We start from the raw sequence: 13,864 nt of genomic DNA on the forward strand, positions 1-13,864 counted from the left end.
ATGTTCTTCTAGAATTGAGATGTGAAAATACCATCATAATAATATACAGGTATATTTATTGCATAAAATATACATAATTATCTTTTTTTCTGCGATGATGATAAGCTTCTTTTTTTTTTTTTTGGTCGGTCAGCTCAGTTTCCCTTGAAACGTGGTTCAGAGACAAATAGCATGCCGTTTCATGCATAGAGGATAGCACACCCTATTGATCTTGATATGAAAAAATAACTAAATCAGAACGGCCATACTGTAAGAGACATAAAGTGCAGAATTTGACCATGCTGCTCCTTTCTGGGTAAGCTATGTATCCATACTAAGCTATTCTATTAATAGGACAACGGGAGTAAATGAAGTCTAAACTGGAACTTCCACAAAAGCTTTTCTTTAACAAATGGGCATAATAATAGCAATAATTATTTTAAAAGATGTATTGTACATTGATACCAACACTCCTGCAATTTTTTTTTACTGTTGTGGGATTTGTTGATGCTGGAAAATCTTGATTATTGAAATTTAGTTCAATAGTTCTTAACATTCAAAGTTGAGAAGCACATTGTACTCTAGTCTACAGATTCATTTCCTTGAGGCTAATCTGGTGTGGTTGGAGTAAGTCCAACAAATCGTGGTTGTAAAATACTAACTTGAAATATCTAAGTGTTTTCAGTCCAAGAGTTGTATAAATAATGTTTTAACCAGCTGTTTTCCCATTGTGTGTGTTAGAAACATCATGAGATTTGTATAGAAATAGTGTGTTATCATATGTTTCTTTTTTAAACAGCCTATGTAAAATGTGAAGTTAACTTCATCTGTTTTTATCTTTCTATTTGATTATATTATATGTCTGCAATAGATGAGTGATTGGTATTTTAAGCCATACAGCTATCAATAGGCAGAGTGTGGCATTTTTACAGTTATTTTGAATATTACATTTTCGATTTACAAAACTGCGACCTACATATGACAGTCTTCCTCACCACAAAACACCCAAATAACGTCTCGCACACAAGCTGCAGTTGATTTTTAAAAAAAAAAACACACATACAGACTTTTCCTATTGACATTGTAGGCAGCTGTGGCACTGACGGCAGAAATCTTTGTAAATTATACTTTTAAAAATAGCATTTAAAAAGTCCTAGGCCACCTGTTTATCAAGTAGGTAAGCATGCCTGCCTTCCATCTGTGTTATGTTGCCTCAGTGTAAGGTTTGAATCATTTTTTGTCCCTAATGTTGTCTCAAGAACAGTACTTTTCAGCTAAATCCATTTTCTATCTTTCTGTTCGTGCATCAGCATAGTAGATAGCATGTTGAGCAAGTTCAAAGGTTACAGCATCACACCTCCAGTCCTGAAACCTCTCTCCTACAGTGCTAGAAAAATATCTGATCCTTAACATTTAATCTGGTCGTATAAAACGGTTACCTGTCAATGCTGTGTATGGTGAGGGTGCTGTTTTGCAAAGGTGAAGAAATTGTGTTTCATTTTTTTCAGCCCAGCCATTTACCTTTTTTTTTGTCCTCATTTTTTATATGTATAGGTATAACTATACATATAGATATGTGTAACAGGGCGAGCAGCCCTGTACAGGGTTTGTTTATTTTAGAACGGGTTTCCCCCTCCGCCCCCGTGTTATTATTATTATTATTATTATTATTATTATTATTATTATTATTATTATTATTATTATTATTATTATTATTATTATTGTTATTATTATTATTGTCGTTATGATTTAGTGGTATTTATATGACGCCGAAGCTCCGGTTGTTTTGTTGTATTTATTTAAAAATGTATTTATAGCGTGGCCTTGTTTTGTTTTAAAAAAAACTTCGTGGAATTGCGTGACTGTCAGCTGCCGATTATTGAATTAGCTGGCAGTCACGCATAGTAATGCTACCTGTGCAGACTGTGGCCGAGGGGTAATGAGAGAATTGATAGCCAGTTAACCCCTCGGCCAGGATATAAAAGACCTGCTGTTTTAGCTGCAGGGGTTGGTGTTAGAGAGGAGAGAGCGAGCGGAGCGAGAGAGAGAAAGAAAGAAAGAAAGACAAAACTGTATTTAAAAAAATATACAGGAACAGTGATAGCGACAGCCCAGCCTGACCTGTATTTGTTATTTTGTTGTTTAAACCTTTTATTTTGCTCTGCGAGCACACAGTGTGTTTTTGTTTAAATATTTTATTTATTTTTGTGTTGCTTAATAAAAACCTGCAGCCAGCCGCGTCTTTCTTTTTGAAAACTGCAGTGCCTGGTGTCAGTACTTACCTTCCTTCTTCTGCCGTGACGTCACCACCCAGTCATTCCTGTCACACGTGGTGTCATCGTGGGATCAACCACAGCCTCCGACTCAGGCAGAAGTAGGGTACTGCAGTTTTTTGTTTTTCATTTTTTTCGATTATTACTTGTGGAGTGAGGAGGAAGAAGGGGAGGAAGGAGAATGGGAGGAAAGAGGATGGGAAGGAGGAAGAGCTGCAGACAGCAGCAGCTGCAACAACAGCAACAGCAGGCACAAGAGGAGATCAGCTGGGAAGCCCTCCTCCACAGCATAAGCCAGACATACTGTTGCTGTATCTGTGGGGAGCGGGGCCTTTTTCCAGTTAATTGCCCCCTCCCCGAAGAGCGGAATTACACCTATAGGAGAGGAGACAAGGGGAAGGAGTCGGTGCGTCCACAGCCCAAAAAGGGAGGAGTCGATGCATCCACAGCCCAAAAGGGAGGAGGCCGAGCGTCTGCAGCCCAAGGGGGAGGAGCCGGTGTGTCCACAGCCCAAAAGGGGGGAGGCCAAACGTCTACAGCCCACGTCTCCACCAGCAGAGGGAGAATTCCTGCTGGTTCCGTCTCCACCTCCGTGGGAGGACTGTGTGTCGCTTCCGTCTCCACCAGCAGAGGGAGAGTTCCTGCTGGTTCCGCCTCCACCTCTGTGGGAGGACTGTGTGTCGCTCCCACCTCAGCCAGCAGAGGGAGAGTTCCTGCTGGTTCCAACTCCACCGCCGTGGGAGGACTGCGGGTCACTCCCACCACCACCAGCAGAGGGAGCATGCCTGCTGGTTCCGCCTCCATCGCCGCCACCAGCAGCCAGAAGGGAAGGAGCCCTTGCCGCCTTCGCAGCCAGAAGGGGAGGAGCACCTGCCGCCTTCGCAGCCAGAAGGGGAGGAGCCCCTGCCGCCTTCGCAGCCAGAGGGGGAGGAGCCCCTGCCGCCTTCGCAGCCAGAAGGGGAGGAGCCCCTGCCGCCTTCGCAGCCAGAAGGGGAGGAGCCCCTGCCGCCTTCGCAGCCAGAAGGGGAGGAGCCCCTGCCGCCTTCGCAGCCAGAAGGGGAGGAGCCCCTGCCGCCTTCGCAGCCAGAAGGGGAGGAGCCCCTGCCGCCTTCGCAGCCAGAAGGGGAGGAGCCCCTGCCGCCTTCGCAGCCAGAAGGGGAGGAGCCCCTGCCGCCTTTGCCAGGAGCAGATCAGCAGGAGCTGCCTCTGCCTCCACCACCACCACCTGAGGGAGAGGAGCAGGAGCTGCCTCTCCCTTCAAGAGAGGACAAACCGGGACAGGAGGCTGGCGGTCCGCAGCCGCCCTTGCATAGGTTGCTGAGCCGAGCAAGGGGGAAAACGGCCGGGTCACCGCGGCTGAGAAGAGGGCCAATCCCAGCACCACCGCTGGTCCTGGCTCCCCTCCTGCAATCGCCTCCTGAGGGTCCGCTGCCGCCGTCGCCTCCTGAGGGACCGCTGCCTCCCTGTCGTGCATCGCCTGGGGATGCCAGTTCGCCATCGCCTGGGGATGCCTGCCTCGCACCGCCCAGGGATGCCTGCCTCGCACCGCCCAGGGATGCCTGCCTCGCACCGCCCGGGGATGCCTGCCTCGCACCGCCCGGGGATGCCTGCCTCGCACCGCCCAGGGATGCCTGTCTCGCACCGCCCAGGGATGCCTGTCTCGCACCGCCCAGGGATGCCTGCCTCGCACCGCCCAGGGATGCCTGCCTCGCACCGCCCAGGGATGCCTGCCTCGCACCGCCCAGGGATGCCTGCCTCGCACCGCCCAGGGATGCCTGTCTCGCACCGCCCAGGGATGCCTGCCTCGCACCGCCCAGGGATGCCTGCCTCGCACCGCCCAGGGATGCCTGCCTCGCACCGCCCAGGGATGCCTGCCTCGCACCGCCCAGGGATGCCTGCCTCGCACCGCCCAGGGATGCCTGCCTCGCACCGCCCAGGGATGCCTGCCTCGCACCGCCCAGGGATGCCTGTCTCGCACCGCCCAGGGATGCCTGTCTCGCACCGCCCAGGGATGCCTGCCTCGCACCGCCCGGGGATGCCACGCCTGGGTCGCCTGGGGCTGTCTGCTGCTCCGCATCGCCTGGGGCTGCCTGCTGCGCCGCATCGCCTGGGTTTGTTTATTTTAGAACGGGTTTCCCCCTCCGCCCCCGTGTTATTTTGTATTATTATTATTATTATTATTATTATTATTATTATTATTATTATTATTATTATTATTATTATTATTGTCGTTATGATTTAATGGTATTTATATGACGCCGAAGCTCCGGTTGTTTTGTTGTATTTATTTAAAAATGTATTTATAGCGTGGCCTTGTTTTGTTTTAAAAAAACTTCGTGGAAATGCGTGACTGTCAGCTGGCAATTATTGAATTAGCTGGCAGTCACGCATAGTAATGCTACCTGTGCAGACTGTGGCCGAGGGGTAATGAGAGAATTGATAGCCAGTTAACCCCTCGGCCAGGATATAAAAGACCTGCTGTTTTAACTGCAGGGGTTGGTGTTAGAGAGGAGAGAGCGAGTGGAGAGAGAGAAAGAAAGAAAGAAAGAAAGAAAGATGAAACTATTAAAAAAAATATACAGGAACAGTGATAGCGACAGCCCAGCCTGACCTGTATTTATTATTTTGTTGTTTAAACCTTTTATTTTGCTCTGCGAGCACACAGTGTGTTTTTGTTTAAATATTTTATTTATTTTTGTGTTGCTTAATAAAAACAGCGGCCAGCCGCGTCTTTCTTTTTGAAAACTGAAGTGCCTGGTGTCAGTACTTACCTTCCTTCTTCTGCCGTGATGTCACCACCCAGTCATTCCTGTCACAGTATGTATAACAGAACATGTTAATAAACTTCACTGTTGTCCAAAAGGTTGATAAAGGCATGGGCAGGTAAACATATTTTCTTTCAAACTTATTATAATTGGTACCCATTTTACCATCATAACAAAAAACATTAAACAAAAATAAAATCTTGTTTTATTTTTATTTTTCAATCAGTATCTGGTTAATTTACTCTAGCCTACTTTTATATTTGATCCTTTTTCTATTAGTAAACACCGTGTGGACTTAAGCAAGTAAACATGTTTGGCTTAATGAATGGAATTTGTTTTAACACTGGTCTCAGTCATCTCAGCTTAATAAAGGAAACTGATAATTAAAGGATGTTTCTGTCTTTCACTTACTGTGTTAAAAATGTGAAGTGGACACATCTGTTTTTAATTACAAACTGGATTCACCTAGGTGCTGCCTTTCGTTTTAATATGGTTATCTTGTGATTAGGTTTATTAAGCTTCAATGTCTGATATTACCATGAGAGCTATACGAAAAAAGATAATTGTGTATGGATAAAAAGGGGATTATATCCAAAAACAAGCAGAACTTTTTTTTCTCTGTTTTTCTCAGCCTGTTCTAAAGGTGGGATTACTTCAGATGCTTTACATATTCCTTTCTTTCTCGGGTAGGTATTTTTCGGGGAATTGTGCCTGTTTGTTTGTAGTGTGTAAGAACAAGCAAAATGTTACCCATAAGGCTGTTTCCTAATGGGTCCCCTGCACGTCTTGCTGTAAGCAGTAGGATATAATAGTATTTAATGAAAATGTTTATTGTGTTAAGTCTGCCATCTAGTGGTTTACTGTACGTTTTAAGACAGTTGATCAAAGTAGTCCTTTACCAATTTGTTACTGATGATTCTGATGTACTGTGATAGTTTCTGCTAAAAGTTTGAATATGGAAAATCTTAAGTTTTACTGGTAACTGTCAACATTTACCAAGTAAGGTGGTAAATGTTTGGAATTATGAAGAAATGTATTCCTTTTCAGGCATTTACCAGTTAAGCTTATTGGTAAAGGCACTTGGTTATTCTTGAGATTTACCGGTCCAAAGTAAAGGGTTATCATGTTTACCAGTAAACCGTGAGGTTTTCCACTCTTCAGACTTTTACCGTAACATATTCAATACTAACTGTTATCAGTGTTGATATCATCAGTTTGTGGTGTACTTGCTAATCTGTGAGCTTGTATCTCTTAGCAGATCCTGCTTCCTGTCCAGTAATGTAGGTCGATTTAAAAATACATTTTCCACTCATACAAGGTGGATGTAACTTTGTAAATGCTTCTTTCAGAACAACCTTCGACCAGTGAACTACCAGTTTCAACAGAATTTAGACTACTACAAAACCCGTGGAGCAGACCTGATGAATAAAACTCGGTAAGCATTTATAGGGTTAATAATAATATATAGCTCTATATATATATATCCATTTGAAAAAAAAAGCATAATACTGCAGTAGTGACGTCAAAATGGCATATTTCTCTAGAAGGTTATACTTGACCGTTGACCTGTATTTGACTCCTGTGCACCCCGACCACTTTCAAATAGAATGTTTCATCTTAAATCACTCAGCATCACCCACAATTCGTGGTTTTTAGGCACTTTTAATAAATTATATTTAAGATTCTTTAAAACTGACTTAATTTACTTTATTATTATTCATTAAATTCACTTGCAATTTGAACCTTAACACCCGTTTATTGCCTTTTTTAATCATAGATTATATCAATATATTATAAAAAATAATAGATGGGCTTCAGTGAGTTACAGGAAAATAATTCCATCTCGGGTTTGTGTGACAGTTTATAACCTGACCTAACGGTCTCGTAGTTTATGACATCACAAACCCGAGATGGAATTATTTATTACACAGAGACACACACACTACACTTAATGCAGTATAAGATCATTCAAGAAAACATGTCACATTTTTGTAGATTGGGATGGATATATATATATTTTTTTTTTTAATGAATTTATTTATTTTTTTCCCATTTGTTTTTGGATGTTTTTTGATATTTTTGTTGTATAGTGTATTTATTTCTAATGTGAAGCGCTTTGGGATGCCTGGCTCGAAAGGCGCTATACAAAATAAATTTGATTTGATAAATTCAAGGATTTAGTGAACATTAGCCACTAATTAATAGGACAAAGACCAAAATACACAATTTCTGGTAGTTTAACAAAAATAAAAGCACGTAAGCAATTTCAAATATTTGTTTATGACAAAAGTATTGGCAAACCTGCTTTAATATTTCATGTGTCCTCCTTTTGCTTTTATTACGTCTTTCAGATGTTTAAGATATTTATTAACCAGTATGTTACATCTCAGTGGTGAAATCTGGGCCCATTCTGCCTTGCATAATTTCTTCAGCTCAGACAGATTGGAGACACAGTGCTTGGCTACAGCTTTTTTCAGATCAGTCCGAAGCATTTTTATTGGATTGAGATCCGTTGATATAGCAGGGTGGTCAAATGTATTTTTAGATTTAAATTTAAATTGATTTTATTAATCAGTTTTAACCTAACTTAAAGATATAAAAAAATATAAAATGTAAACCCTTAAAAATCTCCATCTTGGATTTACTGTGCACACTGAACTAACTATGAGTTTCAATAGTTAAAAAAAAAAAATGATTATATTAAAATAACATAATGTTAGGTTACTTACCATAACCTTGGTTCCCTAAAAGAATGCCACCACCAAAGCATACTTGTGGGATATGCCTGCCTTAGGTAGTGTTGGAAAACATGGAACAAGTATTGAATAGCAGTTTGCTACGCATGAGGAATGACGGCTGTATTCATGTTATTTTTCTGAAAAGTGATTTAACATTGGATAGAAAAAACTGCAAAAATGCAAGCACTGCTGTGATAGATGAAAGCTGCAATATGGTAGAGAAGTTACTCTGAAGTTGTAACAACTGAAAAAGATTCTTTTGTGTCAAAGCAAATGGCTGGCCAGCAGCACACGGCTGTACAAACAAGTCCTTTGATCTCCAGCCCTGACATGAAAGAAGCTTGCCCTTCGGGGAGTCCACTGGGGTATAAAACTAGTTAACAGGTTTTTGCTCAGAAAATACAGCTGGTTTATGACGGGGTCATAAAGCTAGTTTTCAAGGGGACCGAAGGAGCCAGGCTCTAAGACTTCAGAGAGATCCAAAGAGAAAAGGTCTCAAGAAGATGACAAAAACCAGATGTATGGACCTTTGTGGCACCAGGGGTCTGAAGAATGCACTGAGTTCAGAGGTCTTCACACTAGATCACACACACACACACACACACACACACACACACACTCACACTAAATGAAATATATGGTAACAGGATAATGAGTTGTACCTTTTCTATTGGTTAAGTGTCAGAGAAAGAGGAGGAGAGAGACAGACACCTATGCAGAAGGGTATTTAATGTCATGCAACAATTGTAAGAACGAGTATTCTGTTTGTCCTGTACCTGGGACCAGACTCCCTGCATATTTCAATAAACCTAACAACTGAGTGAAGAAAAGGACTCTGTGCAGTTTCTTGAATCTACTTACTCACCATCCTTTTTTTTAAGTTACATCAGGTAGGTATTCACAGAGCTATTTATATCAGAGCTGCCGATAGGCCCCTTCCTGGGTTGACGTCCTCGGTCCCGCCTACCGAGGCATTAAATAGTCAACCCACGGAAGCAATGTTCTCCCCAAGAGTGTAGGCTGAAAAGACACACACACGCACTCCTTTAAATCAATACTGCACAGGCAGTCACACACATAATACAGACAGTAAATACAGACAGCCTGCAACGCAAGAGAGGCAGGCTGTGAGGAAAGGAGCAGAAAGAAGCTAAAGTCTAGAGCCACTGATTCCACGAAAGCGGCAAGCCAGCTTTCAGCACGAATGCAGGGGAACTGCAGTCGACTCGGAAAAGCTCTTTCAAAACACGCTCAGTTAATAACACAGAAGTCTTACCTTACCGTAGTTTAATCCCTCGGTAGGCGGGACCGAGCACGTCACCCCAGGAACGGCCCTATCGGCAGCTCTGATATAAAGAGCTCAGTGAATACCTACCTAAGGCAGGCATATCCCATAAGTATGTTTTGGTGGTCGTCTTCGAATTGAAAGGGAATTGGTTTGCTGACTGCTGCATAATCCAGTTTATATCCCGCCCGTCATATTTGTTTTTGTCGAGTTGAATGTGTTTGAATTTCAGAAAGTCAGACGACAGTGACGTTTTAATCAACATTTTAGTGTTTGGAGCATCTTTCTTTTGTAATGTGTTTTGTAATTCATTTTCTGTTAAGTCACAGAATCGGTGTTCAGCCATTTTCTTTTGTTGTAAGGAGTGGAGATGAAAGACAAGGGGCGGGACTGACAGTGATGTGAACCAATCACATGACAGATGGAGACTATTGCCCAGTGGTGTAAGGATGTCAGGGCAAATCTATTTTTGCTCCTATGATGAGGTTTTAACCAATCACAGGCCAGAATTTCCAACCACTGGTTCATAGTCAATGGGGTGTCGAGTCAACCAAGGTTGACTGTATATATTAAATTACTACAGTTATAAGTATGAAAAAAGTTAAATACATATTGAATATGACATAAATTACCCTTACACTGTACATTATGTGCTTACATCTACGGGTATGCTTGGTATTCACATTTTTGACAGGCAGAATTCTAAAGGTTCAACAATTAGATAACTTTTAAACTGTAAACCATTAACACTTCTATTTACATTAGGAACACATAATTGTACATGTGTTAAATATAAGGAAGTCAATTTTTAAATGGGAAACAATTTAGTTGGTTGACAGTGTACTATAGCCTAGATACCCAAGTTATTTGAAGGGAGCTCTATATACTTGCATTGCAGTTTTTAGATGACTGGATGGTGTTTTTTTTTTCTTCTTCTTCTTCTTCTTTTTGTGCCAGTGCCAAGGCTGCTCCGCTCAACATTAACAAGGTATCAAGCAGTCTGCTGAATTTTGGCCGGAAGCTGATCGCCCCTGCTATTTCAGTCAATCCAAGTAGTGCAGTCCCTATCAACAGTGATGTCAGCGCTGCTCCCCTAGCAGTAACAAGGTCCCTGACTGAAACCTCCCAAATACAGCAGGAGCAGCAGCAGCAACATCATCCGCAGCAACATCATCCACAGCAGACACAGCAGAACAGGCTTTTGAAATCCGAAAGCATGCCTGTGCAGCTCAGCAAAGGTAAGAAGCAACAACACAATCTCACTGTGTGAAACAATCTGGTAGAATAGATACAGATATAATGACTACTGTATGAAGGGGCCTCCTATTAAAATGAATTAGTCACTGCTGAGGAGCCTTGATTAAAATGCTGATCTTGCAGTCTACTGTACCCTTTTCAGCAGGACCTTGGGGACAAGATTAAATAAAATTGGTAGAATAATATCGCAAGGCAACTGACTCGAATATGAAAACTAAAGTCAGACTGTAGATAGGATAGCTGATGCCAGACTGTTGGATACATTGTATTTATAATTTGTTTGTCCATCACGTATTCTATAAAATCATATATAATATCCTGGCATCAATATGTACCCTGTGAAAAGTGAGGTTCATCTTCTGCCATTTGGCGCTGCCAAACAGTGTTTTTAATGAATAGTCAATGGTTGGCAAATAAAAATTGGACACAAGACTGCATGCAATAATCTACAGTATATTCTGTTAAAGGTGAACTAATTTCAGTTTTAACTGAGTTATTTTAATAATATATTATTATTATTATTATTTATTTCTTAGCAGACGCCCTTATCCAGGGCGACTTACAATCGTAAGCAAATACATTAAGTGTTACAATACAAGTAATACAATAAGAGCAAGAAATACAATAACTTTTGTTCAAGCAAAGTACAAGTGTGACAAACCACAATTCAATAATACAGCAGATAATAGTGATAGTTACATCAGGATATGATTAAATACAAAATACTACAGGTTAAACACTTGGCAGATAACAGTATTCTGAAGTACAGGATTAAATGCTGTAAAATAGGGGGCAGATAAGAGCAAAATAAAGCACATTTAAATGGAGGGTGATAGTGTCCCAGGATACAAACAGAGGAGTTCTACAGGTGCTGTTTGAAGAGGTGAGTCTTAAGGAGGCACCGGAAGGTGGTCAGGGACTGGGCAGTCCTGACATCTGTAGGAAGGTCATTCCACCACTGCGGAGCAATGGTGGAGAAGGAGCGGGCTCTGGAGGCAGGGGAGCGTAGCGGAGGTAGAGCCAGTCTTCTAGTGCAGGCGGAGCGGAGAGGTCGAGTGGGGGTGTAGGGAGAGATGAGGGTCTGGAGGTAGCTGGGTGCAGTCTGGTCAAGGCATCTGTAGGCTAGTACAAGAGTCTTGAACTGGATGCGAGCGGTGATCGGGAGCCAGTGGAGTGAGCGGAGTAGTGGAGTAGCGTGGGCGAAGTGAGGCAGAGAGAACACCAGGCGGGCAGCAGAGTTCTGGATGAGCTGGAGCGGACGGGTGGCGGACGCAGGGAGGCCAGCCAGGAGGGAGTTGCAGTAGTCTAGGCGGGAGAGTACCAGGGCCTGGACCAGGAGCTGGGTAGCGTAGTTGGTGAGGAAGGGTCGGATTCTTCGGATGTTGCTCAGGAAGAATCGGCAAGTGCGTGCCAGAGTGGAGATGTGCTGGGAATAAGAGAGGCAGGGGTCCAGGGTGACTCCGAGGTTCTTAGCGGAGGAAGAGGGAGAGAGTGTGGTAGATTCCAGAGGAACAGAGATAGAGAGACCAGAGGAGGGGGAGGAGGAGGGAAAGAAAAGGAGGTCAGATTTAGAGAGGTTGAGTTTGAGGTGATGCGAGTGCATCCAGGAGGAAATAGCAGACAGACAGGTAGAGATACGGGAGGAGATGGTGGAGTCAGAGGTGGGGAAGGAGAGGAAAATCTGAGCATCATCAGCATAGAAATGGTATGAGAAACCATAGGATGCGATGAGGGGGCCCAGGGAGCGGGTGTAGAGAGAGAATAGGAGAGGACCCAAGACTGACCCTTGGGGGACTCCAGTTAAGAGAGGGTGAGGTGTGGAGGTTGCTCCACGCCAGGTTACCTGGTAAGTGCGGTTGGAGAGGTAGGAGGAGAACCAGGCCAGAGCAGTGCCAGAGATCCCCAGGTCAGCGAGAGATGATAGTAGAATAGAGTGATCAACAGTGTCAAAGGCAGCAGAGAGGTCGAGGAGAATTAGGACAGAGGAGAGAGAGGACACTTTAGTGAGTTGGTGACAGACAGGAGGGCGGTTTCAGTGGAGTGAGCAGAGCGGAAGCCAGATTGGAGAGGGTCAAGCAGAGACTGGTTGGATATGAAAGCAGAGAGCTGGCGTTGTACAGTCCGCTCGAGTGTTTTGGAGAGGAAGAGTAGGAGGGAGACAGGACGGTAGCTCTGGAGGGAGGTGGGGTCGAGGTTAGGTTTTTTGAGGAGGGGAGTGGGAGGCTTTTTTGAAGGCAGAGGGAAAGATACCAGAAAGTAGAGAGGTGTTGAGGAGGGAGGAGATGAAGGGGAGTAGAGCGGGAGCAGCAGCTTGAAAGAGGTGAGTGGGGAGGGGGTCCAAGGCACACGTGGTGGGTTTGTGACCCTGGAGCAGGGAGGAGAGGTCAGAGTCTGAGAGGGGCAAGAAGGTGGAGAAGGAGGGTGAGTTAGTAGGGGATGTAGTGGGTGTAGGGGTTGGAGCAGGAGGGGGTGCGGGGGAGGGAGAGGTGTAATATAATAATAATATATAATAATATAATATGCCTACATCAAACCAGTAGAACATAGAATCAGTATTAGAACTATGCCAATTCTTCTGTTTAAAATAAAATAAAAAAATCCATCCGTTAATTGGCTGGTATACAAAGGGTGACGGGCCAAAACGTTTCATTGGGTTGGTAATCTTGAACAGTTTTATGTTGTGACTCACAAGCAGAACATGTATTGCAACACAGTCTCCCTCGTTCCTGTTCCCCTGATGTTCTTAAGATTTGCAGTGGAATCTCACTTGTAAACTTGGTACTGCCATCATCAATGGAAAGTAAACTAAGAGGTGTTTACTTTGTTACCCAGCTAATCTACCCTTTTACCTGATTAAATATGAGCTTCTTGTGTTTGCTAGATGTAGTTACAGGTGGCGGTGCTTGGGTCTCTATTCCTGTCCAGACTGTAACTGACATCCAAGGTAACAGCTGCCATGGCTACCCCTGGCTTTCCTTGACTGTTTGTCTGTACATCCTGCTGATTGCAGTGTCACATTTTCATCCCATTCTCCCGACCCATGCAATACCAGTTTCTTCTCACTAGAGGTCTGTGTTGCTTAACAAACACAAAACTGTGAACTCCCTGCTTCTCACCAGTTTCTTATAAAGACCAGCAAACCATTCAGTCTCCTCTCTGTCAGTCCCTTTCTGTGAGGAAGGGCTCTCATTGCAGTATGTCCCACTGGTGGTCATGATAGAGGGTTTCCACTGTTATAAAAATACAACATGAATCTCAAGGGAGTTAATAGATGTTATAGGTATCAGCATTTAAATATTAAAATAACGTGGCATACGTATGTTATAGATTGAGTTAGAATGAATTGAATGTTGTTCTTTGAACAATGCATTGTTGTCATTAAGAATCACTTTAATTTAAATCACTGTGGCAAGGCAAAAGCCCTGCCGGTATAAGGTGTGTATGTGGGGTGTTCATGTTGGAATTAATGTTGGTGACAGAGGTGGAGGTCTGTGTTGCTGTGCTGTGCGTTTGGCCCTTGTGCCTTTTTATTTGTTAAATGTGTTTTGTTTAGTGTTTGTACTTGTA

The 13,864-nt window shown here is 43.4% G+C and overlaps 1 protein-coding gene across 1 annotated transcript in view; it reads left to right on the top strand.

The window, feature by feature from the left end:
* tbc1d5 (TBC1 domain family, member 5) overlaps window positions 1–13,864 on the top strand; it is a 204,127-nt gene that overhangs the window by 172,725 nt on the left and 17,538 nt on the right. Inside the window, exons 17-19 of the mRNA XM_034000144.3 lie at window positions 6,367–6,452; window positions 9,998–10,278; window positions 13,179–13,241. Coding sequence (XP_033856035.2) covers window positions 6,367–6,452; window positions 9,998–10,278; window positions 13,179–13,241 — 430 coding nt within the window. The remainder of the gene's footprint in view (window positions 1–6,366; window positions 6,453–9,997; window positions 10,279–13,178; window positions 13,242–13,864) is intronic.

The sequence above is a fragment of the Acipenser ruthenus genome, chromosome 4, assembly GCF_902713425.1.
Source record: "Acipenser ruthenus chromosome 4, fAciRut3.2 maternal haplotype, whole genome shotgun sequence".
Lineage (NCBI taxonomy): Eukaryota > Metazoa > Chordata > Actinopteri > Acipenseriformes > Acipenseridae > Acipenser > Acipenser ruthenus.